We start from the raw sequence: 22,669 nt of genomic DNA on the forward strand, positions 1-22,669 counted from the left end.
TAGTGTTGGAGTTTGGAAAACTGGGCAATTGCTCAAGATCCCCAACTCCAAAGTGGTTCTTTTGAGTTTTTTTCCTGACCAAAATCTGATCTTGTGGCAAGAAATCTTCTTTGAGCCATCTGCATTTTTGGTGCGGATTTGCTGCATTATTCCTACAAAATGAGTTGTATCAATGAAAAACATTGCAATAAAAAGTCTATGCATCACTGCATGCTCCCGCTCCCTTACCTTGGTGGGGGCACCGTTCTCCTCACCTGTCCAATGGTCCCAGATGTCTTGTTCCTGCCCGGGGCCTGTCACAGCCTCCTCCTGCTTCCAGGCCACATGCAGGCCATCTGTTAGTGCCTGCAGGGTGTGCGCGTGGACACACCCTCTTCTTTAAAGTAACGGAATCCTGTTACATGGAAGTGACCCCGGAGGTCAGTAATCATCCAGTGGGTATTTAAGGCATTCTCTACTTAGGGGAAGTGACTGAGCAATGTTGCCTATCCGCAGTGTATTGCTAGTTCTCAGGTCCTATACCAGCTACTGTGTCTACTTCTGCGTGTTGTGTCTTAATACTCGCTAACCTGTGTCTCTTCCTAGAGCTTGTTTGCAACAACCACCTCTGTGCCATCACATCTGAGTCATCTCATCCATGCCATTACAGCTGAGTCATCACCTTCGTGCCGCCACGTCTGAGTCATCTCCTCCATGCCGCTACGTCTGAGTCATCTCCTCCATTCCATCACATCTGAGTCACCTCCTCCATGCCATCAAATCTGAGTCACCTCCTCCGTGCCACCATGTCTGAATTTCCACCTCCATGCCACATCTGACCAAATCCGCATCGAATTTCAGAGACTTTCCTGTCCATCTGAGTTGATTCCACTGGTCCTGGCTGCCATGCATTTAGTTCCTCTGTGGCTGCGCCTGACAATCCCTGTGTAAGGGTTAGCTTGAGGTTAGCTCCTCCAGGGGATTTGGTATATGGCCTAGTGATCCACTCCTGGATGCTCGCCGCCACTCGGCGTCCATAACAATGCCTCTGAGACCTGCTAAGTTGAGTGTCTATTGCAATGTCTATGAATACATGTCTTTCAAGTTGAAATTGACAGGTTTGTAATAGCGCTATATAAGTCAATGTTTTTTCCAGTAAAATTATATAGTCAGTCAGTCAATATTGACTTATAATAATGATTGAATGGTCTACACCTCTATTATTGGTGCTCCAGAACCACATTCTCTGCTCCTTCATTATGCCACTCTTAAATTGGGTAGCAAAACCCAGGTAACAGATTCCCTTTAAAGATTTCTCCTTATGGCTTCTTTTCTCATACAACCTGCTCCTGTGACCACTTCACCACAGGCTAATTCCCGTTCACCTCCCTATGTTACAAAGGCTGTTAGCTACTGTATTTTTTGGATTATAAGATGCACTTTTCCTCCCAAAAATACTGACCAGCTTACCAGGTGCTGCGGGCGCTGGTCAATTTGGCGCTGTTGTGTGCATGGGGCGACTTACGGCTGCTCTGTTCTGCTCGCAGCTGCTCTGTGCGGTGGCCGGTCATTCTGAAGATATCGGCAGTCAGGGATTCAAATGATCGCGACTAGAGTCAGCGCCTGCGCAGATGGAGCTCTCAGCTCAAGCTCTCATCTGCGAGTGCCTCACGTGTATCTCGCGCGAGTCTTGCATTGCATCACCCATCATGGACTCACAATCTCCTCACAGGAGCGGGTCAGTTGGGCTAGAGATGCATGCAACCAGCCCGCTCCTGTCAGGAGAGTGTGAGTCTGTGACGGGTGATGCAACGCGAGACTCGCGCGAGATACACGCGAGGCACTCGCAAGTGTGACACCAGCTTTTGAACCCCAATGTACATGATATTAGTTTATTCTTTGATAGTATCACCTTCCATAAATCACACGGAGACAACGCATTGCTTAGTGAGTATTTATTGAAGTCTTCAGATAATCAAATCTTATTAGAAATCTTCAGAAATGTATTTTTTTCAGCATTCTGAGTAGTTTATGGGTTTTGAGGTTACATCTAGAGCAATGTTCTACGATTTATAGGTCTTGGGATACTACAACTATCAGCATAACAGAAGTATGGAAATTGCCCAAAATATTGCTTTGTTTACATCTGAACATTTAGGAGAGACTTCCCGCTCGAATATGGGAAGACAAGAAATAATCTAGAAGATGTTATACATTGTGATTAAAAAAGATTAGAGGAAGATCAATAGAATTAAGGTTTATTCAATTTTATTGATGGTTCATTACAGGTCAGGAGACTTCTCTTTTTTTCTGTAATCGCAATGCAGTCGCCAAAGTTTAATTTGCAGGCGGCCGCATTAATACAACCTTTAACGGAATAATTCCTACTTGTTCCATCTGTAGACACAAAAACAACAGACATTACTAGGGGGAAAAATTATATCCTAGACATATTCTAATTTTTGCATGATGAAAATTTACTTTTAAAGGAACCTGTCACCAGATTTGATTACTATAAGCTGTGACCACCACCGGTGACCCCTCATATACAGCATTCTAACATGCTGTATATAAGAGCCCAGGCTGCTGTGTTGAATATAAAGATCACCTTATAATACTCACCTAAGTGGCAGTGCGGTGCAGGCTGGTCGGATGGGTGGCTCAGTTCTTCGATACCGATACCTCCTCTTTCAACTATCTTTTTCCTCCTTCTTCTGAAGCCGGGGTGCATGACGTGTCCTACGTCATCCATACTAGCTGACATTGAGGTCCTGTGCAGGCGCACTTTGATCTGCCCTGAGCAGGGTAGATCAAAATATTGTAGTGCGCCTGTGCAAGACCTCAAGAGACCTCGAGTCATGGGAACCAGTTGCACACGCTGCAGAGCAGCAACTATTACTGGCAGCGTCCCGGAGGTAGCAGCACCAAGATATGGTGGCATAACCTCCGAAATGAGGCAGGATGGAACAATCCCCTCCCATGAGACCTAAAACCCCACGGATAGGATGGATGCACTGTCCCAGCGGCGTCAACGGAGCCATGCATGAACTATGACACTGTCAGAGATTGACAGAGGGATTTAATTGCTTAACCCTAGAACGTGCAACCATATAAATCTACCATAGAAAACAAGTAACCTAGCAGGAGAGGCCCCAGGTATATGTTCTAGGGTTAACAGCTACAAGTGGAACATCGGACCAGCTAAACCTGTTACAGACACTTGATGGCTGATTAAATCAGCCGTCATGTACAGGGAATGATGCAGACTTGGTGTGCAATCTCACATCAAAGGCAGGGACACAACCTTTGATGTACATGTACATAAAAAGTAGTAAAGGGGTTAATGACTTGTGCAGGAGATGGTATTTTTGTAATCTGTCAAAAAGTCAGGTCTTACTCGGGCCAAAGTTATTCAATGAGGCAGTGTACATGACTGATTTTTTTTTCAGTCAAAGGAAAAAAATCCCAGCATGCACAATTTGCTTTTGTAAATCGGATAACACTCTGCCATTGAAGTCTATGGATCCATGGAAAAAAAGGGAAGCACTCGATTTTCACAGACTCATAGAATTGAGTAGGTGAAGAACCTTTTTTCCTCTCCACGTCGAGAAAAATAGATCCCACACTGATCAGACTCTGATCTTCTTAATGGGACTGTTTGTCTTGATTGGAGAAAATATGGTTGTGTGAATTCAACCTAATACAGTATTAAAATATGTACAACTATCATTTTGCTCACCAAAAACTATTGCTTCCGTCCTATAATCAAAACAAGTGTCCATGGCTCCGGTGCACTCCACTATGTGGGGACTCTTACATTCTTCCACTGTGTCGTTACAGTAGGCGGATGGACAAAATTTACCATTCGGCGTTGGATCGTCTTTAGGAACTAGAGAAAAGAATATAATCATTTTCATTAAATATTATCATTTAGTTATGACTCACGGTCAAGTAAATATATTAATATCATTCGAATATGTGGCTACTTTATTTATCTTTTTGGTTCAAATCCTCTACCATGAAAAAAAAATGTATGAGTCAAACACACAAGAAAAACAAATTTCTCATCTCGAGTCTTTCTTGAGCTCTAGGCTCTAACCCACAACAGTAACCAAAGGCCTGTGCAGCGTTTCAGCCTCCGAACAAAAATCTTCCCATTCACTGAAGGCAAGAAAAGGGTAACTGGAACGTCAATTCCCAGTGGGGGGTGGGGGAAATTTTTGCCTTTGTGTTATGGCTACAAATCTAAGCCAGGCCCCACCACTTCTAAACTAAACACCCTTGTGCCTTTGGGTCACAATACCAGTGGCCAAAAAAAAGGTGTTCTTTAAATTATTCAAATTGTCTCTTCATGGAGGAAGGAGACGAACTTTAGTGCACCCAATTGGAAGTAGCAATCCTAAAAGTCAAAAGTGGCCCTTTAACGAGCCTTGTCAGATGACTTAGGACTTATGCCAAATCACAACCTCAATTTGTAGGTAGGCACAGTGTTTTGGGGTGATTTCCCCTCATTAGTGCAAAGTATGAGATCTGATGTGGCTGTATGATAAGCAATAGTGGATAGATCAGATCTCATATTTTGCACTGATGAGGGGCAATCACCCTGAAACACCGTGTCTGCAAATTGAGGTTCTGGTCTCTTGCTGTATGAGAAGCTATAGTGGGGTCTAAGGGGAAAACTTAACAAACACCAACCTCTGATTGTCACACCCGGTCAGCGTAGGGGTAATTATACAAACACTATTTGCCCAAAGGGCAACAAGAGGTACCCTAACTAAAAACCTAACCAAATAAACTTTATTAACTTATATAAATTGACAAAGATTAAAATTGGCAGGTGGGAGGTCAATTCCGTATTAGATGAGTGCGGCCGCGGACCGACACCGCCTTGGATAATTCCTAAACGTGATAGCCAGCCATATTATGTTTAGGAATTATCCAGAGCAGTGTCGGCCGCACTCATCTAATACGGAATTGGACTCCTATCTGCCAATTTTAATCTTTGTCCATTTATATAAGTTAATAAAGTTTATTCGATTAGGTCTTTAGTTGGGGTACCTCTTGTTGCCCTTTGGGCAAATAGTGTTTGTAAGGGGAAAACTTTTCTCCTTGCGGAGACTGACAAACCAATCTGGCTGCCAGTGAGGATCCCACTAGAGCTTCTCATACAGCCAGGTCATATCTCATACTTTGCACTGATGAGGGGCAAACAACTCGAAACACCATGTCTGAAAATTGAGGTTCTGATCTGGCATAAATCCTAAGTCAGATGAAAAGGATCATTAAAGGGCCACTTTTGACTTTTAGGATTGCTACTTCCAATAGGTGGCGCTAGACTTTGTCTCCTTTCTCCCTGGAGAGACTATTTGAATATTTCCCAGAGGAGCATTTCAGCTTTAAGACTCCTCACTGGCAGCCAGATTGGTTTGTCAATCTCCACAAGGAGAAAAAATTTCCTCTAAAGGGGGCTTTACACGCAGCGACATTGCTAGCAATGTTGCTCGTGAAAGCACCCGCCCCCGTCGTTTGTACGCCACGGGCAAATCGCTGCCCGTGGCGCACAATATTGCTAACAGCCGTCACATGATCTTACCTTCCTAGCGACGTCGCTGTGGGCGGCGAACAACCTCTTTGTTAAGGGAGGGGTTCGTGCTGACCAATAGAAGTGGAGGGGCGGAGACCAGCCGCATTAACGACACGCCTACCTCATTGCCGGAGGACGCAGGTACGGTGTTGTTCGTCGTTCCTGGGGTGTCACATGTAGCGATGCGTGATGCCTCAGGAAAGATGAACAACCTACGTCCACAACAACCAACGAGATTTTGAAAATGAATGACGTGTCAACGATCAACGATAAGGTGAGTATTTTTGATCGTTAACACTCGCTCGGAGCTGTTACACGCAACGACGTCGCTAACGACGCCGGATGTGCGTCACGAATTCCGTGACCCCGACGATATATCTTTATATATGTCGTTGCGTGTAACGGGGGCTTTAGACTTCTTCTGTAAATTATTACATTGAAAGAGGTTTGCTCATTATTCAAATATTCCCCATCATTAATCTCCAATTTGACACTTACGATAATATTCATCAGTGTTGCACAAGTGTCCACTGCAGCAACTCACATAAAATCGAAATATCACAGTTTCATGAAATCCAGAACCTTTGAGTCCACAAATAGTTTCATTGGCACAGCTTTTATATATAGACTTAAAATAAATTCCATCTATAAGAGAAATAAATAGATATCATGAAATCTGAAGTGAGATGGTGATACTTTTTTAAAAGAAAAAAATGGGTTCTATTTACCAACATAAAAGTATTGGCAGACGGTCATACATCGATCTCCAAGACATTCAGCCTCAGACACGTTACATGTTGTAGAGTTGTGGGACACACCCGATAAACATTTGTAGGAGAAGACTGTAAAAAAAGACAATATTAAATGAAAACAATCAAAAATGACATTTTTTAATATAATTAGAATCATGTTTTTCAAACCATTCCCGACACGGCCATTTTTCATTTTTTCGCTTTTATTTTTTCCTTCTCTTCTTCCGAGAGCCATAACTGTTTTTTTCTCTTTCAATATAGCAGTAAAGGGTACTTTACACACAACGATATTGCTAACGATATATCGTCGGGGTCACAGTGTTCGTGACGCACATCCGGCGCCGTTAGCGATATCGTTGTGTATGACTAAAAGGAGCGACGATCAACGATTGCAAAAACGTCAAAAATCGTTGATCAATGACACGTCGCTCCTTTGCATAATATCGTTGCTGCGGCATCATACATCGCTATGTGTGACACCGCAGGAACGACGAACATCTCCTTACCTGCATCCACCGGCAATGAGGAAGGAAGGAGGTGGGCGGCATGTTCCGGCCGCTCATCTCCGCCCCTCCTCTGCTATTGGGTGGCTACTTGGTGACACCGCTGTGACGCCGAATGAACCTCCCCCTTAAAGGAGAGATTATTCGGTGTCTCCAGTGCCGTCGCTACACAGGTATGTGCGTATGGCTCTGCCGTAGCGATATTGTTCGCTACAGCAGCGATCAACCCCATGACAAAACAGTGACGTGGGCGGGTGCTATCGCACATAGCATCGCTAGCTATCGCTAGTGATGTTGCAGTGTGTGAAGCACCCTTAAGAGGGCTTGTTTTTTGCATGACTAGTTCTACTTTTGAATGAAACCATTGATTTTTCTACAAAGCGTAAAAAAAATCTAGGAGCAATTAATTTGCAAAAAAAATTGCAATTCTACAATGTTTCTGGGAGGGGAAGAATTAATTGGTAATATTATTCGCCAGCTCAATACTAGTGTTAAGAAACAAAACATGTCTATATATATTTTTTTTACTATTTAAATGGTGTAAACAAAATCTGGTTTGTAACAAAAATGGTGCTTTTGGCACCATTTTCTAAAACCCATAACATTAAATTAAAAAAAAAATATTTTGTCGACAAATTCTAAAACCCATAACTTTCCCATTTTTCAGAATCTGGGGCTCAGTGATGGCTTCCTTTCTGTGTCCTTAGCTGATATGTTTAATTATACCATTTTGGTGTAGATAAAACAATCACTGATCTCAGGGAGACCAGCCAGAGAAAACACTGCCGACAGCCAGCAAAGGCACTCAACACAGTGAAATCCTAGGTGCATTGCCCCCTGGGAAGTATGCAAATCAAAAAAGGTCCATGGAGCCTCTGTTAGGAGTCTCGACACAGAAAATAGCCAGATATCCCTCCGGGAAGGACCTAGCCAAGGAATGGCTCTTTTTAAGGAGCCCACCATAACCACCATATTAAGTAGCCCTTTTAGTCAATATCCAACTCTTTGAAGAGTTTAAAGATATGACAAGGAAAATACCAAGGCCAGGTAACCATCCACAGACAGCTGTTTCGGGGTATTGCCCCTCATCAGTGTGTAGTAGGATTCTGGCTAGGTTGGAGCAATGCCTAGTGGACCAGCAAGACAAAGCAATCACTGTTCTCGGGGAGACCAGCCAGAGAAAACACTGCCGGCAGCCAGCAAAGGCGCTCAACACATTGAAATCCTAGGTGAATTGCCCCCTGGGAAGTATACAAATTAAAAAACATCCGTGGAGCCTCTGTTAGGAGTCTCGACACAGAAAATAGCCCTTCCCGGAGGGATATCTGGCTATTTTCTGTGTCGAGACTCCTAACAGAGGCTCCATGGATTTTTTTTTATTTTGGTGTAGATGTAATGTTTTGATCCCCTCCTATTGATAATTCTGGCATTTTGATTTTTTTTCTCGTTACACCCTTTACTGATTGGTTTAATTTATTTTATAAATTGATAGATCGGGCATTTCTGAATGGTGTGATACCAGATATGTTTTTCTTTATTGTTTGATTCTCAATGGAACCAAAGGGGGGTGATTTTAACTTTTGAATTTTTGATTTTTTTTAATATTTTTAAAAGCTATTTTTCCACTTTTTATTGTCATCACGGATCTACTGGGAGCGCCAGCTGTGAGCTTGCTTTCATAGGAAATCATCATTTCTGCTGTACAGAGAAGTGTTGATGCTGAAGCTGATGCTGATGCCATGCTTTGTACAGCACAAGTGATTGGATGATCTTGGTTTCAAGTCCCCTAAACGTTTTACTAGTCCCCTCAGGGGACTTGAAGCCTAGATCATCCTATCGCTTGTGCTGTACAGAGCAGTGAATCAACGTAAGCATCATCACTGCTCTGTACAGCAGAAATTATGATTTCCTATGAATGCCAGCTCACGGCTGGCATTCACAGTAGATTCTTCATGACAGACACGGTGATCATCAGTTGACCCCCAGCTGTCATGACAACTAGAGTTGAGCAAGTACCTAACTATTCGTAGTATTGAAGAGTATTGTCTAATACTCGCGTATTCGCTCCGAATAGCGTGTGCAATGCAAGTCAATGGGGAAAAACTCGCAAAGTAATGAGTAACCTAAATGCCGTACTATTCGTTCGAGTAGTGAATAGTGCGGAATTCGGGTTACTCGCTACATTGCGAGTATTCCCCATTGACTTGCATTGCATATGCTATTCGGAATGGATATGTGAGTATTAGACAAGTACATCATGTTTTACAAAACACACAAAATGATAACAATATGATAGTTCAGAAAAAAATATTTTGATGTAGAAAACTAACTGAACAAACAAATTTAAACAAGTTAAGTGATCTTTCGAGTTAGACTTCCTGCAATCTGGTTGTGCCTCATGGAAGGAACTGCTACATCTTTTACACAATCATGAAAGATGTGAAGCTATACGAACACACCACTAGGCATAGAAGAGGTGAATTCTCCTTAACCAAAAGGTTATTTCTTAACCAAAAATCAGCAGAAACATTAGTGCATAACCTTATCATTTCCCACCTAGACTACTGCAACCTACTGCTCTCTGGCCTCCCTTCCAACACTCTTGCACTCCGCCAATCTATCTTGAACTCTGCTGTCCGATTAATCCACTTGTCCCCTTGCTATTCACTGGCCTTGCCACTTTGTCAATCTCTTCACTGGCTTCCCATTGCCCAAAGACTCCAGTTCAAAACACTAACAATGATACATAAAGCCATCCACAATCTGTCTCCTCCGTACATCTGTGACCTAGTCTCCTGATACCTACCGGAATGCAACCTAAGATCCTCACAAGATCTTCTCCTCTACTCCTCTCTTATCTCCTCTTCCCACAATTGAATACAAGATTTCTTCCACGCTTCCCCCGTACTCTGGAACTCTCTATCCCAGTACATAAGACTCTCCCCTACCGTGGAAAGCTTCAAAAAGAACCTGAAGACCCACGTCTTCCAACAAGCCTACAACCTGCCGCAACCCTCAGACCAGTACACCACTGCGCAACCAGCTCTGTCCTCACCTACTGTCCCCTCACCCATCCTCTGTAGACTGTGAGCCCTCCTCATGTACCAGTCTGTTTTTGTAATGTTGTACTTGTTTTTTCTGTATACCCTTTTCGCTTGTAAAGCACCATGGAATAAATGGCGATATAATAATACATTTATAATAATAATAATCCTGTATTATTTGGAGGCAAATTTATTACTTGCCTAATTTTGTAATATTTTTTTCCACGTGTGATTATAAGTTGATGCCATCACATTAGCCAGAATAGTGGAAAATTTGCATTTCATATTAGTGTGGACCTGTCAAAAGTTGCTGAAAAATTCAAGTCAATTGACTTTTATAAGTCTTACCTGAGCTGTGAAGAGCAAAGACCAAGCAAAGCAAAGCCACCAGGTTCTTCATTGTGGATGATGGACGTCTTCACGGATTCTCTTCTGCTCGTCCTGTTGTCTGTACACCGGGATCATATAAATATTGTTTCATAAGGTAAAGGAACTATTGTATCATGGGATGGATGAGATCACTCATATAACACAATAGCATGCCAATATTTCCATATATCCCTGGCAGAAAAATGTCCTCCCTGCAAAAGTTAAATTTTTGGCACAATACAAAAATGACGTGATGGCTTATATAACGAGAAGTCCAAAATATCTGTAGACTTGATCTTGCCAAAAAGAAAAGAACAATTGTGTCTTGTTTGGTTTTGTACAATATTTATTACCTTAAAATATCTCTGAGAAATCTATTTTGTTGGATTTAGTTTATTGGTGTGCACAAGCCTGTTATTGTTTGCTTCTCTTTCAGGCTTCCTGAAGGAAAATACTAAGTCTTGGGCTCTACCGGTTTAAGACGTCTGGATGGAATGAAAAATGTATTTAACAGGACGTAGAATAAGTGAGTATTTTATTGTTAAAAAGTTACTCAAAGGTAAAAAAGAAACACTAAAAAGGCATGAAATGGGAGGTTAAGAGTTCATGAAATGCTTTCAATGCCTGACCAACGTCTTGCTCAAGCATCAGTAGATTTCTTTATAGTAGACTTACCATATTTTTTCGGATTAAAGATGTACCCCAATTTAGAGGAAAACAAAGGTTAAAAAAAAATGAGGTCCGTCTTACAATTCGGTGGTGTCTTACCGCGAGTGAGTGGCAGCGGAGGTGGAGCAGGGTCACATGAGGCAGAGGTGGTGGTGGAATAGGGCTATGCTGTGGGGGCTGTGCTGTGGCTGCGAGTGCTGTGTTGGAGCTGCGGGCAATGTGCTGGAGCTGCGCTGTCCTGAGACTGCAGGCCGAGAGCGCTGCACTGTGCTGGGACTGCAGGACGAGGGTGCTTTGTGCCTGGGCTGTGGGCACCATCCTGAAAATGTCGGTGCCCTGAGTTGATGCATGCACAGATGGAGCTCTGGGCTCAAGATCTCACCTGCACACATGCCGCCTCCAGTCCATTGATCCATCAGTAGCAGACTTAAGGAAAACGGCGCCCGGAGGTGGCGCATGCACAGATGAGATCTTGAGCTTCAATAAGACACCACCAGATTCTGCCTATTTTTTTTCCTTTTTTTTATCTTTTTCTTCTCTAAATTTGTGGGGCTTCTTATAATCCAGTGCGTCTTATAAACCGAAAAATATGCGACTGATGCCGGAACTTCCGTTTCCAGAGCGCTGACAGCAAAGGCAGGAGCCACTTGCCTCTGATTGGTCAGCGCACTGCCTTTCAGTAGCATCTGACAGAGAAAGTTTCTCCCTTGTTGCAATGGTTACCCGATAAACGTAGTTCGCCGCTACAGGATGTGTATCGGGTAACCATCGCGACAAGGGAGGAACTTCCTCTGTCAGACGCTACGCTATGGCAGTGCGCTGGCCAATCAGAGGCAAGCGGCTCCTGCCTTTGACGTCAGCGCTCTGGCCACGGACGTTCCGGCATCGGTCATGATGGTTACTCGATACAAATCCTGTACTAGTGAACTACATGTATCGAGTAACCATCTCAATGAGGGAAGAACTTCCTCTGTCAGACACTACTGAAAGGCAGCGCGCTGGCCAATCAGAGGCAACGGTCGCATGGTTACCCAATACACATCTCGTACCGGCGAACTGCAAGTCCCAGGAGGCCAGCGATGGAACGGAAGATAAGGTGAGCATAATATGTGTGTGTGCATTCGTGTTTGTGCATGTTTGTATGTGTTTGTGTTTGCCTGCTATTGTTTTCAATGGTGTTCGAATGTGTTCGACGAATGTTCGTCGAACGTTCGACGAACACACCTGCCGTTCGACAAACCGAACTCGAACATTAGGGGGGTGGCTCATCTCTAATTCTGGCTTTGGCAACTGAATATAAAATTATATTGGGTATCATGTTAGCCAAAAAAAATCCATGTAAATATCAAAAATGACAAACGTATTCTAGGAGTGATACCTTTATTCGTTAATCAAATATATATTTTTTGGGGTCGCAACAAAATTGTAATAAAATTCAATAAAAGGCAATCAAAACATTGCATCTCCACCAAAATGGTATGATTAACATCAGCTCAGAACACAAAAAATAAGCCATCAATTAGCACCAAAAATGAGAACGTTATGGGTCTTGGAAAATGGCGTCAAATGCACAAGTTTTTGTTGGCAAATGTCTGATTTTTTTCAACACTTAAATGCTTAAAAACTAAACAAGTTTGTTATCTATAAACCCATACTGACCTGGGGAATAATATGGTCATGTTAGTTTTGCCATATAATGAAAATAGTAAATATAAAAAAAACAAATTGAGAAGTTGTAGTTGAATTTTTTTTCCTGTTTTCCAGTACAATATTTGGCAGTGTGAATTGTGTCATTCAAATGTAAACTCGTCCTCCAAAAAACAAGCCCTCATATGTCTATATTGATGGATAAATATTAATGTTATGGCTCTTGGAAAAAAGGGAGAAAAACCACGAAAAAGAGAAACGAAAAATTGCCGGGTGGTATTGCTGTTAAAGGGAATCTGTCACATGACAAAATGCTATTAACCTACAAATATAGAGTAATCTGTGTGTTAATAGTGTTTTTATCCTTCCCGGTGCCAGCCCTTATATCCCCACTGTGTCACGCTGGATGTAGAAAGCGTGACAGGGTGCGTTCAGACCTACGGGCATCTGATGCAGAACAAAAAAACACAAAAAGGGGGGTATTAGGGACACAAAAACAATGGGAGTCCCTGGGACTAGTGATCGGAGTTGATTGGGCACCTCCTTTTATCACCTGCAGCTGGCCCTCCTCTCCTAGCCAGTTCCTATAGTCTCCACAACTGTCGCGGAACAGGAAACCTGAGACCCTTTGAAAACTCTATAGTAGTCCTCACTAGTGAGGGGCAGGTGGGGTTCTCTACACCTCACCACTACACTAACAACACACAAAGGATGAAAAGACAAACAGGGAGAAAAAACCCCCAAAGCATATTGCTGAGCACAGAAAACTACAACTGCAGAACCTTCCTCAAAGGCGGCCTGAGACCAAGTGAGATTGTATCTTCAGCAGGGATTGCTGGGATGCACCACTATTTAAAGCAGAAGGGAGGGACAACAAAGTGAGTGCAGCTGAAAACACTCAGCAAGGAACTGCTTGGAAGAGCTGAAAGAGAAAAACTGGCACTTAACCACTTCAGTCCCAAGTGAAACAAATTCCATTTAAATGTACAGAGCCAGATGAGAGATTTCAGACCAAAGGCTCTCACTGGTCTCTACATGCAGGGAGATGAATGTGACACACTGCCAGGAGAAAACTAACTTATTCCTCCTGACAGCATTCAACTTCCAGTTATTGGGGTGGTGCCGGTGTGACTTCTGTCATTGCTCAGTGTACAGTGAGTGGTGGCTGTAACTACAACCCTGCAATGACTGAAAGCCACCTCTGCAATCCCATATCTGCAGGTATTAGTGTTGTACAAATGACCGGATCCCTATAAATGGGAAAGATCCAGAGGAGCCCTTGGGAATGGGGACTTTGAGCAATTGTCCAGTTTTCCAGCCTCTAGCATCATCCGAGATTGCAGCAACATTAACAATAGTGGTTGTAAGTATAAACCCCTATATGACTTCATAATTCACTTCTGAAATCATCTCTGAAATCAGAAATCATCTCTGCTCCTCCTTCCTGATTAGCAACCCCAGTTTGCATGATAGTTTAATGTTATATATTATCACTAGGGTTGTCAAATTGCTTATTGGGCCACCCCCAGCCTAAAAATAGCAGCCTGCAGTTAATTTATTATGTTTTTTTCTAATGGGTTCATAAAAATATTGTTTGTCCTTCATTTTTTAATAAGATGTCCAGAAAAAAAAATAACTCAATTTGACAACTCTACGGATAATGAGGACACAATTTTTTTATTATTTTGTTTCAACAGTCATAACAATATTGGAGTACATTACATACCATATTTTTCGGTTTATAAGACGCACTGGATTTATAAGATACACCCCAAAGTTAGAGAAGAAAAAGGTCTTACTGGAGGGGGAGGCAGCAGTGGTGGAACAGGGTTACAGGAGGCAGGGGTGGTGAAGGAACAGGGCGATGTTGCAAGTGGTGCGGCGGGTGTCCCAGAGGCTCCCTGCAGGTGCTGGGAGGAAGCCAACATCCATAAACAGTCGGCAGTGTGTGCTTCAAAGAAATGGTGTGTGCTATTGGCAATGACAAACCAAAATTCCATCTGTGCACGTGCCATTTTCCTTAAATCTGCTGTTGGGAGATCAATGGGCTGGAGGCGGCAATTGCCCATATAAGATCTTGAGCCAAGAGCTCCTTCTGAGCAAGCGCCGGGCACCATTATTTGAAGCTCACATTGCCAACATTTTCAGAATGTCCCCTGCCTCATCACCTGCAGCACAGCAGTCCGCATCACGATGCCCTCAGCCCCAGCAAAGCGTTTGCAGCCCGCAGCATTGCCCCTGCCTCCTGCGACCCCTCTCCACCACCCCACAGTAAGCTACATTCAGATTATAAGATGCACCCATAATTTTCCTTCCAAATTTCTAAGCTTACTGGGAGGGGAGAATGGGTGCTGTGTTGGCTGTGGTGGAACTGTACTGGCTGTGGTAGAGCTGTGCTGGCTGTGGGGACTTGTGCTGGCTGTGGTGGGGGCTGTGCTGGCTGCGGTGGAGCTGTGCTGGCTGCAGTGGGGGCTGTGTGGAGCAGGGCGCTGCGGAAGGTGAGATGCTCGGTCAACGGTGCGGGGTGCAAATAATAGTGCCTGAAGTCGGTCCATGCGTAGACGAAGCTCTCGGCTCAAGATATCATCTGTTCACATGCCGCCTCCGGCCCATTGATTTCCCAGCAGCGGACTTAAGGATAATGGCACCCAGAGGGGGCACATGCGCAGATAAGATCTCGGCTTGACATTGATTAGAGAGCTCAGTCTGCACACACATTAACTCTGGGCACCATTTATTTGAAGCTCGCCACACCACCCTGCTCCACACAGCCAGCACAGCACCCGCAGACAACACAGTCCCCACTAGAGCCAGCACAGCCCCCACCACAGCGCCTGCTTACTGGGAAGGGGAGAATGGGTGCTTTACTGGCTGTGGTGGGGGCTGTGCTGGCTGCAGTGGAGCTGTGCTGGCTGTGGTGGGGGCTGTGCTGGCTGTGGTGGGGGCTGTGCTGGCTGTGGTGGGGGCTGTGCTGGCTGTGGTTGGGGCTGTGCTGGCTGCGGTGGAGCTATGCTGGCTGTGGGGCCTTGTGCTGGCTGTGGTGGGGGCTGTGCTGGCTGCGGTGGAGCTATGCTGGCTGTGGGGCCTTGTGCTGGCTGTGGTGGGGGCTGTGCTGGCTGCGGTGGAGCTATGCTGGCTGTGGGGCCTTGTGCTGGCTGTGGTGGGGGCTGTGCTGGTTGTGGTGGGGGCACAGCAACTGCAGCCAACACAGTCCCCACCACTGCCAGCACAGCCCCCACTAGAGCCAGCACAGCCCCCACCACAGCGCCTGCATCATCGCCCTACTCCAACACCATCCCTGCCTTCTCTGACCCTGCTCCACCACCGCTGCCACCCCCTCCAGTAAGACACGACAGGAGTATAAGAGGGACCTCATTTTTTTTTACCTTTGTTATCTCTAAACTTGGGGTGTTTCTTATAAAATGAAAAATAGGGTATTTCAATAAGGTTTATTTTACTATTTAGAAGTGTTTATGTGTTTAGCTTTACCTAGAGGTTGACATATTTGTTTATTTAACTACTTTTCACTGTGGAAGCTTTATCCGTACCTTCGGGATCCAAACCCAATTAATAATAAATTTGACATTTCCATCCCTTTTTCATAAAAATGGCATTTAGAGTTGTAAGTTTGGAAATGTAATTAAGCCATCCGAGAAGAGAAACAAACAATAAGAATCTTGAGCACCTCAACAACATGAATCCACCCAAAATTCCTCAGGCAAGGTAAATACATTTTCTTGAGATATTCTAAGGTGGTTAAACATTTTCTTTTTGGATAGATTATATCAACAGATATTCTTAACTTTCCATTGTATGCGCCATCACGTCATAGTTTTATTGCACCATAACCCTTAATTTTGCCGAGAGCAGAATGACATGGCACGAAAACTTGGAACGTCTTGGGCGCCATAGTGTGATGGGAGGGATCTCAACCATCTCATGATACAATCATTTACTTAACTTTCCATAAATAGTTATATGATCCTGGTGTACAGACAGGACGAGCAGAAGAGAACCCGAGAGGACGCCCAATCATCCACAATGAAGAACCTGGTGGCTTTGCTTTGCCTGATCTCCACTCTTGTCGGTCCAGGTAAGACTGATGACTACATAGTCACTGCACAATGTATACAAATACAAGATAGAATAAGGTATTCAACTTTATTTTCATGTTCCTAAATTATTTTTGCCTTCTCTACTATTGTGTGAAATTCAAATTCTTGTAGATTTTGCAATTAGACCATATTTGTAGATAAATCCCTTCACCATCCGGTGGTTTTCCATTTTTGCCCACTGATTTTGTCCTCCTCTTCTTCCAAGAGCCATAATTTTTTTTATTTCTCCATCAATATAGCCGTATGAGAGCTTATTTTTTGCACAGCAAGTTGTACTTTTGATTGAAACCAATCATTTTACCATATAGGGGACTGGAAAATGGGAAACAAACTCCAAGTGCGGTGAAACTGCAAAAAATTACTATTTAAAGAATGTTTTGGGCTTTGTTTATTTCCCAAGTTCACTATAAGAAAAAAATGAACAGTAATATGATTCCTTAGGTCAGTATGAGTATGTAGATACCAAACATGTATAATTTTCTTTTAATTTTAATTTAATTAAAGTTTAAATTATGTAAAAACAAATAAATCATTTTTTTTGTAAAAAAAAATAAAAAAAAACATTTTTTGGTACCAATTTCCGAAACCCGTAAGGTTTTTTTTTTTTTTGTGATATTGAGCTAAATGATGGCTTATTTTTTAAATGCTAAGCTGACTTTTATACTGATACTATTTTTGAGTAGCAGCAATGTTTTTATGACCTCTTATTGCATTATATTGCATTGTAGTGGTAGACAAAAACATCATCCAGGGCCCTAATTTTTTTCCATTACACTGTTTACCAATCAAATTTATTTATTTTATATTTTGATAGATCTATCAATTTTGAACCCATATAAAAAATTGTGTATTTTTAATTTTTTTTTTAACTGTTTTATTTTCAATGCGGCAAAAGGAGGGTTATTTGCACTTTTTGTTTTTTATTTTTTCATATTTTTACAGACATTTTCTTAACTTTTTCTGGCACCTTTATTAAATTTGATGGGCAGGCATAGCTTATTTTTGCAGAGTTAAGCGGGCTTTACACACAGCGACATTGCTAGCGATGTCGCTGATAAAAGCACCCACCCCCGTCGGTTGTGCGTCACGGGCAAATTGCTGCCCATGGTGCACAACATCGCTAGGACCCGTCACACATACTTACCTGTCTAGCGATGTCTCTGTGGCCGGCAAACCGACTCCTTTCTAAGGGGACGGTTCGTTCGGTGTCACTAAGCGGCCACCCAATAGAAGCAGAGGGGCGGAGATGAGCGGGCCAAACATCCCTCCCACCTCCTTCCTTCCTCATTGCGGGTGGCCGCAGGTACGGTGATGTTCCTCGTTCCTGCGGTGTCACACATAGCGATGTGTGCTGCCGCAGGAACGACGAACAACCTGAGTCCTGCAACAGCAACGATATTCAGGAAAGGAACGACGTGTCAACGATCTACGATTAGGTAAGTAATTTTGATTGTTAACGGTCGTTCCTGCGTTTCACATGCAACAACATCGCTAACGAGGCCGGATGTGCGTCACGAATTCCGTGACCCCAAGAACATCTCGTTAGCGATGTTATTGCGTGTAAAGCCCGGTTTACTTCACAGTCATTTGACAATGCCAAAATTCACAACGACTTTGCCCAACCACATTCACACGCCGTAACTTTCCAAAACATTTTACGCTAGTCTTCTGGTATAAAAGCTTTGATAAATCGGTCTATATGAGTTTTCAGAACTTGGTTCATTTCAGGTTGACTCCCAAATGTCTGGTTAAAGCACAGCCCCTTTATTCAGAGCAAAATTAAAAAGAACCATCAAGCCAAAACTGGAGACTTTAATCCACAGTGGAGTCACAAAAACAATGTTGACAATGACCAATGTCTGTGTGATGCCGAGCACCCAGGTGTAATGAGATGCTAGACCACGAGGAGTCACTAGATACCCTAGTGGAGGAAATCTGTGGGGAAGTCAAACAAGCCAGGGGTCAGGAGCCGGGAGATCACGTCAGTAACAGAGGGAGAGAGAAGCTGAAGTCAGTGTGTGAACCAAGGGTCATTAAACCAGGAAGTCACATAAAGCACCAGGAAGAGAGCAGAGCCGAGGTCAGAATACAAGCCGAGGTCGGTAGCCAAGAAGGACAAATCAGGTAGATGCGAGAGAGCGGAGTCGGGGGTCAGGAACAAGCTGAAGGTCAGGGAGTCAAGACGGAGTAGGGGAGGAGATGGGATGGAGTATGAGGAACTAGAAAGTAGGGTCAGTCTCTTACAAGAACCAGAAACGAGCACTGCTAAACAGGAACTATAAATGGCGGTGATCCGGGTGGACTGGCTCCCGGATAAAGCAAAGCCATAACCTGGAGCGAGGCTTTAAAGAACAGACCCCTCCCACACCACACAGGACTTAGACCAGTACAGACTGTGCAGGAGAGTAGAGCACCTCTCATCAGAATCATGAAAGTCTTGGTCTCCTTTGCTATAATTATGAATATCATGTTTCTAATGATACCCAGAATATAAATAATCTAATATATAAAGCTGAGTGTATGTATGTATGTACAGTTAGGTCCAGAAATATTTGGACAGTGACACAAGTTTTGTTATTTTAGCTGTTTACAAAAACATGTTCAGAAATACAATTATATATATAATATGGGCTGAAAGTGCACACTCCCAGCTGCAATATGAGAGTTTTCACATCCAAATCGGAGAAAGGGTTTAGGAATCATAGCTCTGTAATGCATAGCCTCCTCTTTTTCAAGGGACCAAAAGTAATTGGACAAGGGACTCTAAGGGCTACAATTAACTCTGAAGGCGTCTCCCTCGTTAACCTGTAATCAATGAAGTAGTTAAAAGGTCTGGGGTTGATTACAGGTGTGTGGTTTTGCATTTGGAAGCTGTTGCTGTGACCAGACAACATGCGGTCTAAGGAACTCTCAATTGAGGTGAAGCAGAACATCCTGAGGCTGAAAAAAAAGAAAAAATCCATCAGAGAGATAGCAGACATGCTTGGAGTAGCAAAATCAACAGTCGGGTACATTCTGAGAAAAAAGGAATTGACTGGTGAGCTTGGGAACTCAAAAAGGCCTGGGCGTCCACGGATGACAACAGTGGTGGATGATCGCCGCATAATTTCTTTGGTGAAGAAGAACCCGTTCACAACATCAACTGAAGTCCAGAACACTCTCAGTGAAGTAGGTGTATCTGTCTCTAAGTCAACAGTAAAGAGAAGACTCCATGAAAGTAAATACAAAGGGTTCACATCTAGATGCAAACCATTCATCAATTCCAAAAATAGACAGGCCAGAGTTAAATTTGCTGAAAAACACCTCATGAAGCCAGCTCAGTTCTGGAAAAGTATTCTATGGACAGATGAGACAAAAATCAACCTGTACCAGAATGATGGGAAGAAAAAAGTTTGGAGAAGAAAGGGAACGGCACATGATCCAAGGCACACCACATCCTCTGTAAAATATGGTGGAGGCAACGTGATGGCATGGACATGCATGGCTTTCTATGGCACTGGGTCACTTGTGTTTATTGATGACATAACAGCAGACAAGAGTAGCTGGATGAATTCTGAAGTGTACCGGGATATACTTTCAGCCCAGATTCAGCCAAATGCCGCAAAGTTGATCGGACAGCGCTTCATAGTACAGATGGACAATGACCCCAAGCATACAGCCAAAGCTACCCAGGAGTTCATGAGTGCAAAAAAGTGGAACATTCTGCAATGGCCAAGTCAATCACCAGATCTTAACCCAATTGAGCATGCATTTCACTTGCTCAAATACAGACTTAAGACGGAAAGACCCACAAACAAGCAAGACCTGAAGGCTGCGGCTGTAAAGGCCTGGCAAAGCATTAAGAAGGAGGAAACCCAGCGTTTGGTGATGTCCATGGGTTCCAGACTTAAGGCAGTGATTGCCTCCAAAGGATTCGCAACAAAATATTGAAAATAAAAATATTTTGTTTGGGTTTGGTTTATTTGTCCAATTACTTTTGACCTCCTAAAATGTGGAGTGTTTGTAAAGAAATGTGTACAATTCCTACAATTTCTATCAGATATTTTTGTTCAAACCTTCAAATTAAACGTTACAATCTGCACTTGAATTCTGTTGTAGAGGTTTCATTTCAAATCCAATGTGGTGGCATGCAGAGCCCAACTCGCGAAAATTGTGTCACTGTCCAAATATTTCTGGACCTAACTGTATGTGTGTATGTCCGCTAAGGAATCCGCACCGTCGCATTTACAGTCACAAAATTTTGCACAGACACCCCATGTTACTTAGGGAACGTCATAGATTATGTTTTGATGGGAAAATGTAACCCCGCGCTTTACAAATACTATCCAAAAATACTGCCTCCATTAAAGTCAAAGGAGCTTTGAGCTGCAGGTTATTAATAGCAGCTGTGATTGGTTGCTATAGAAACAAAAGATATGCATAGTATAAGAAGCTTATGTGTGAGGCAATATGATGTCGGTGTGGAGACGGATAGAGAAAGACAGAAACAGGCAGACAGATATAGGCACAGAAAGAGTAAAGGGTGCTTTACACGAGACAATCTATCGTGCGATAGATCGTCGGGGTCACGGTTTTTGTGACGCACATCCGGCATTGCTTTCGACGTGGGGCTGTGTGACACCTCGGAGCAACCCAGTGTCACTCACAAATCGTGAGTCGTGTACTCGTCGCTCGGTTTCATAATCTCGTTTAATTAAAATGGCGCCGGTTACTCATCGTTCCCGGGGTAGCACACGCCTCTCCGTGTGACACCCCGGGAATGATGACCAGCAGCTTACCTCCATCCCGCGGCACCCGCCGGCTATGCGGAAGGAAGGAGGTGGGCGGGATGTTTACATCCCGCTCATCTCTGCCTCTATTGGCCGGCCACCGTGTGACGTCGCTGTGACGCTGAACATCCCTCCCATTTCAGGAAGTGGATGTTTGCTGCCTATAGCGACGTCGCACGGGAGGTACGTACGTGTGACGGGGGGGTTTACGACTTTGTGCGCCATGGGCAATCAATTGCCTGTGACAAACAAATGACGGGGGCGGGTACGATCAATCGTGAAATCGCACGATCGGTCATCCCGTGTAAAGCAGGCTTAAGAGGCAGACAGGGAAAGAGACAGATAGACCGACAGACAGAAACAGACAGGGAAAGAGACAAGAGAGAGAGACAGACAGTCAAATAGACAGAGGCAGACAGGCACGGACAGACAGGGAAAGAGACAGGCAGATAGGGAAAGAGACAGTCAGACAGGGAAAAAGACAGACAGGGAAAGAGACAGACAGACAGACAGACAGGAAAAGAGACAGACAGACGGGGAAAGAGACAGACGGGGAAAGAGACAGATGGGGAAAGATACAGAAATAGACAGACAGACATTGATAGAGACAGAGACATACATGGATACAGACACACAGACAGACAGAGACAGACAGGGAAAGAGACAGACACACAGGGAAAAAGTCAGAGAGACAGACACACAGAGACATACAGAGACTGGGACAGAGATAGAGAGACAGTTACTATCCCGAGCAACGCCCGGGTTCCACAGCTAGTCTAACACAAATACTTATTTCTTATTGTGTCTATATAATATCACCCGATTATCTCCTTTTTTTCTAGTCTTTTCCTATAAATGTTATTCGTGCATGTCCCCCAACATCACAACATGTAATGCGTCTGTGACTGAATGTCTCGGCGGTCGATGTTGCACCGTCTCTCAATACTTTCTCTTTGGTAAGTTTATGAATACAAATTAGTTCTTCCATTTACCAAAATTACATTATGATGTTTGCGCTCTAATTCTGTGATATTTATTTACTTTTTTGTTAGGTGACAAGTATTTTAAGTCAATATTTAAAGGTTGTGCCAATGAAACTTTGTGTGGAGCCAAAGGTGCAGGAATGGTGAATACGATGAAATACCGATTTTATGCAAAATGCTGCCATGGAGACTTTTGCAACAATCAAACTTATGAAAGTAAGTGTTATAATGGAAATAATTATATGACAGCATTAA

At 43.5% G+C, this 22,669-nt stretch overlaps 1 protein-coding gene across 1 annotated transcript; it reads right to left on the reverse strand.

Moving 5' to 3' along the window:
- Positions 1-1,927: 1,927 nt before the first annotated feature.
- LOC142256499 (phospholipase A2 inhibitor 31 kDa subunit-like) lies at positions 1,928-10,352 on the reverse strand. The gene is made up of 5 exons (XM_075328216.1): positions 10,211-10,352; positions 6,292-6,405; positions 6,062-6,208; positions 3,719-3,868; positions 1,928-2,376 (listed from the first exon to the last, which is right to left on the reverse strand). Exons 1-5 carry the CDS (start codon positions 10,260-10,262, stop codon positions 2,231-2,233), a joined length of 609 nt encoding a protein of 202 aa, XP_075184331.1. The 5' UTR covers positions 10,263-10,352; the 3' UTR covers positions 1,928-2,230.
- Positions 10,353-22,669: the final 12,317 nt, after the last annotated feature.

Source organism: Anomaloglossus baeobatrachus, chromosome 11 (assembly GCF_048569485.1).
Source record: "Anomaloglossus baeobatrachus isolate aAnoBae1 chromosome 11, aAnoBae1.hap1, whole genome shotgun sequence".
Lineage (NCBI taxonomy): Eukaryota > Metazoa > Chordata > Amphibia > Anura > Aromobatidae > Anomaloglossus > Anomaloglossus baeobatrachus.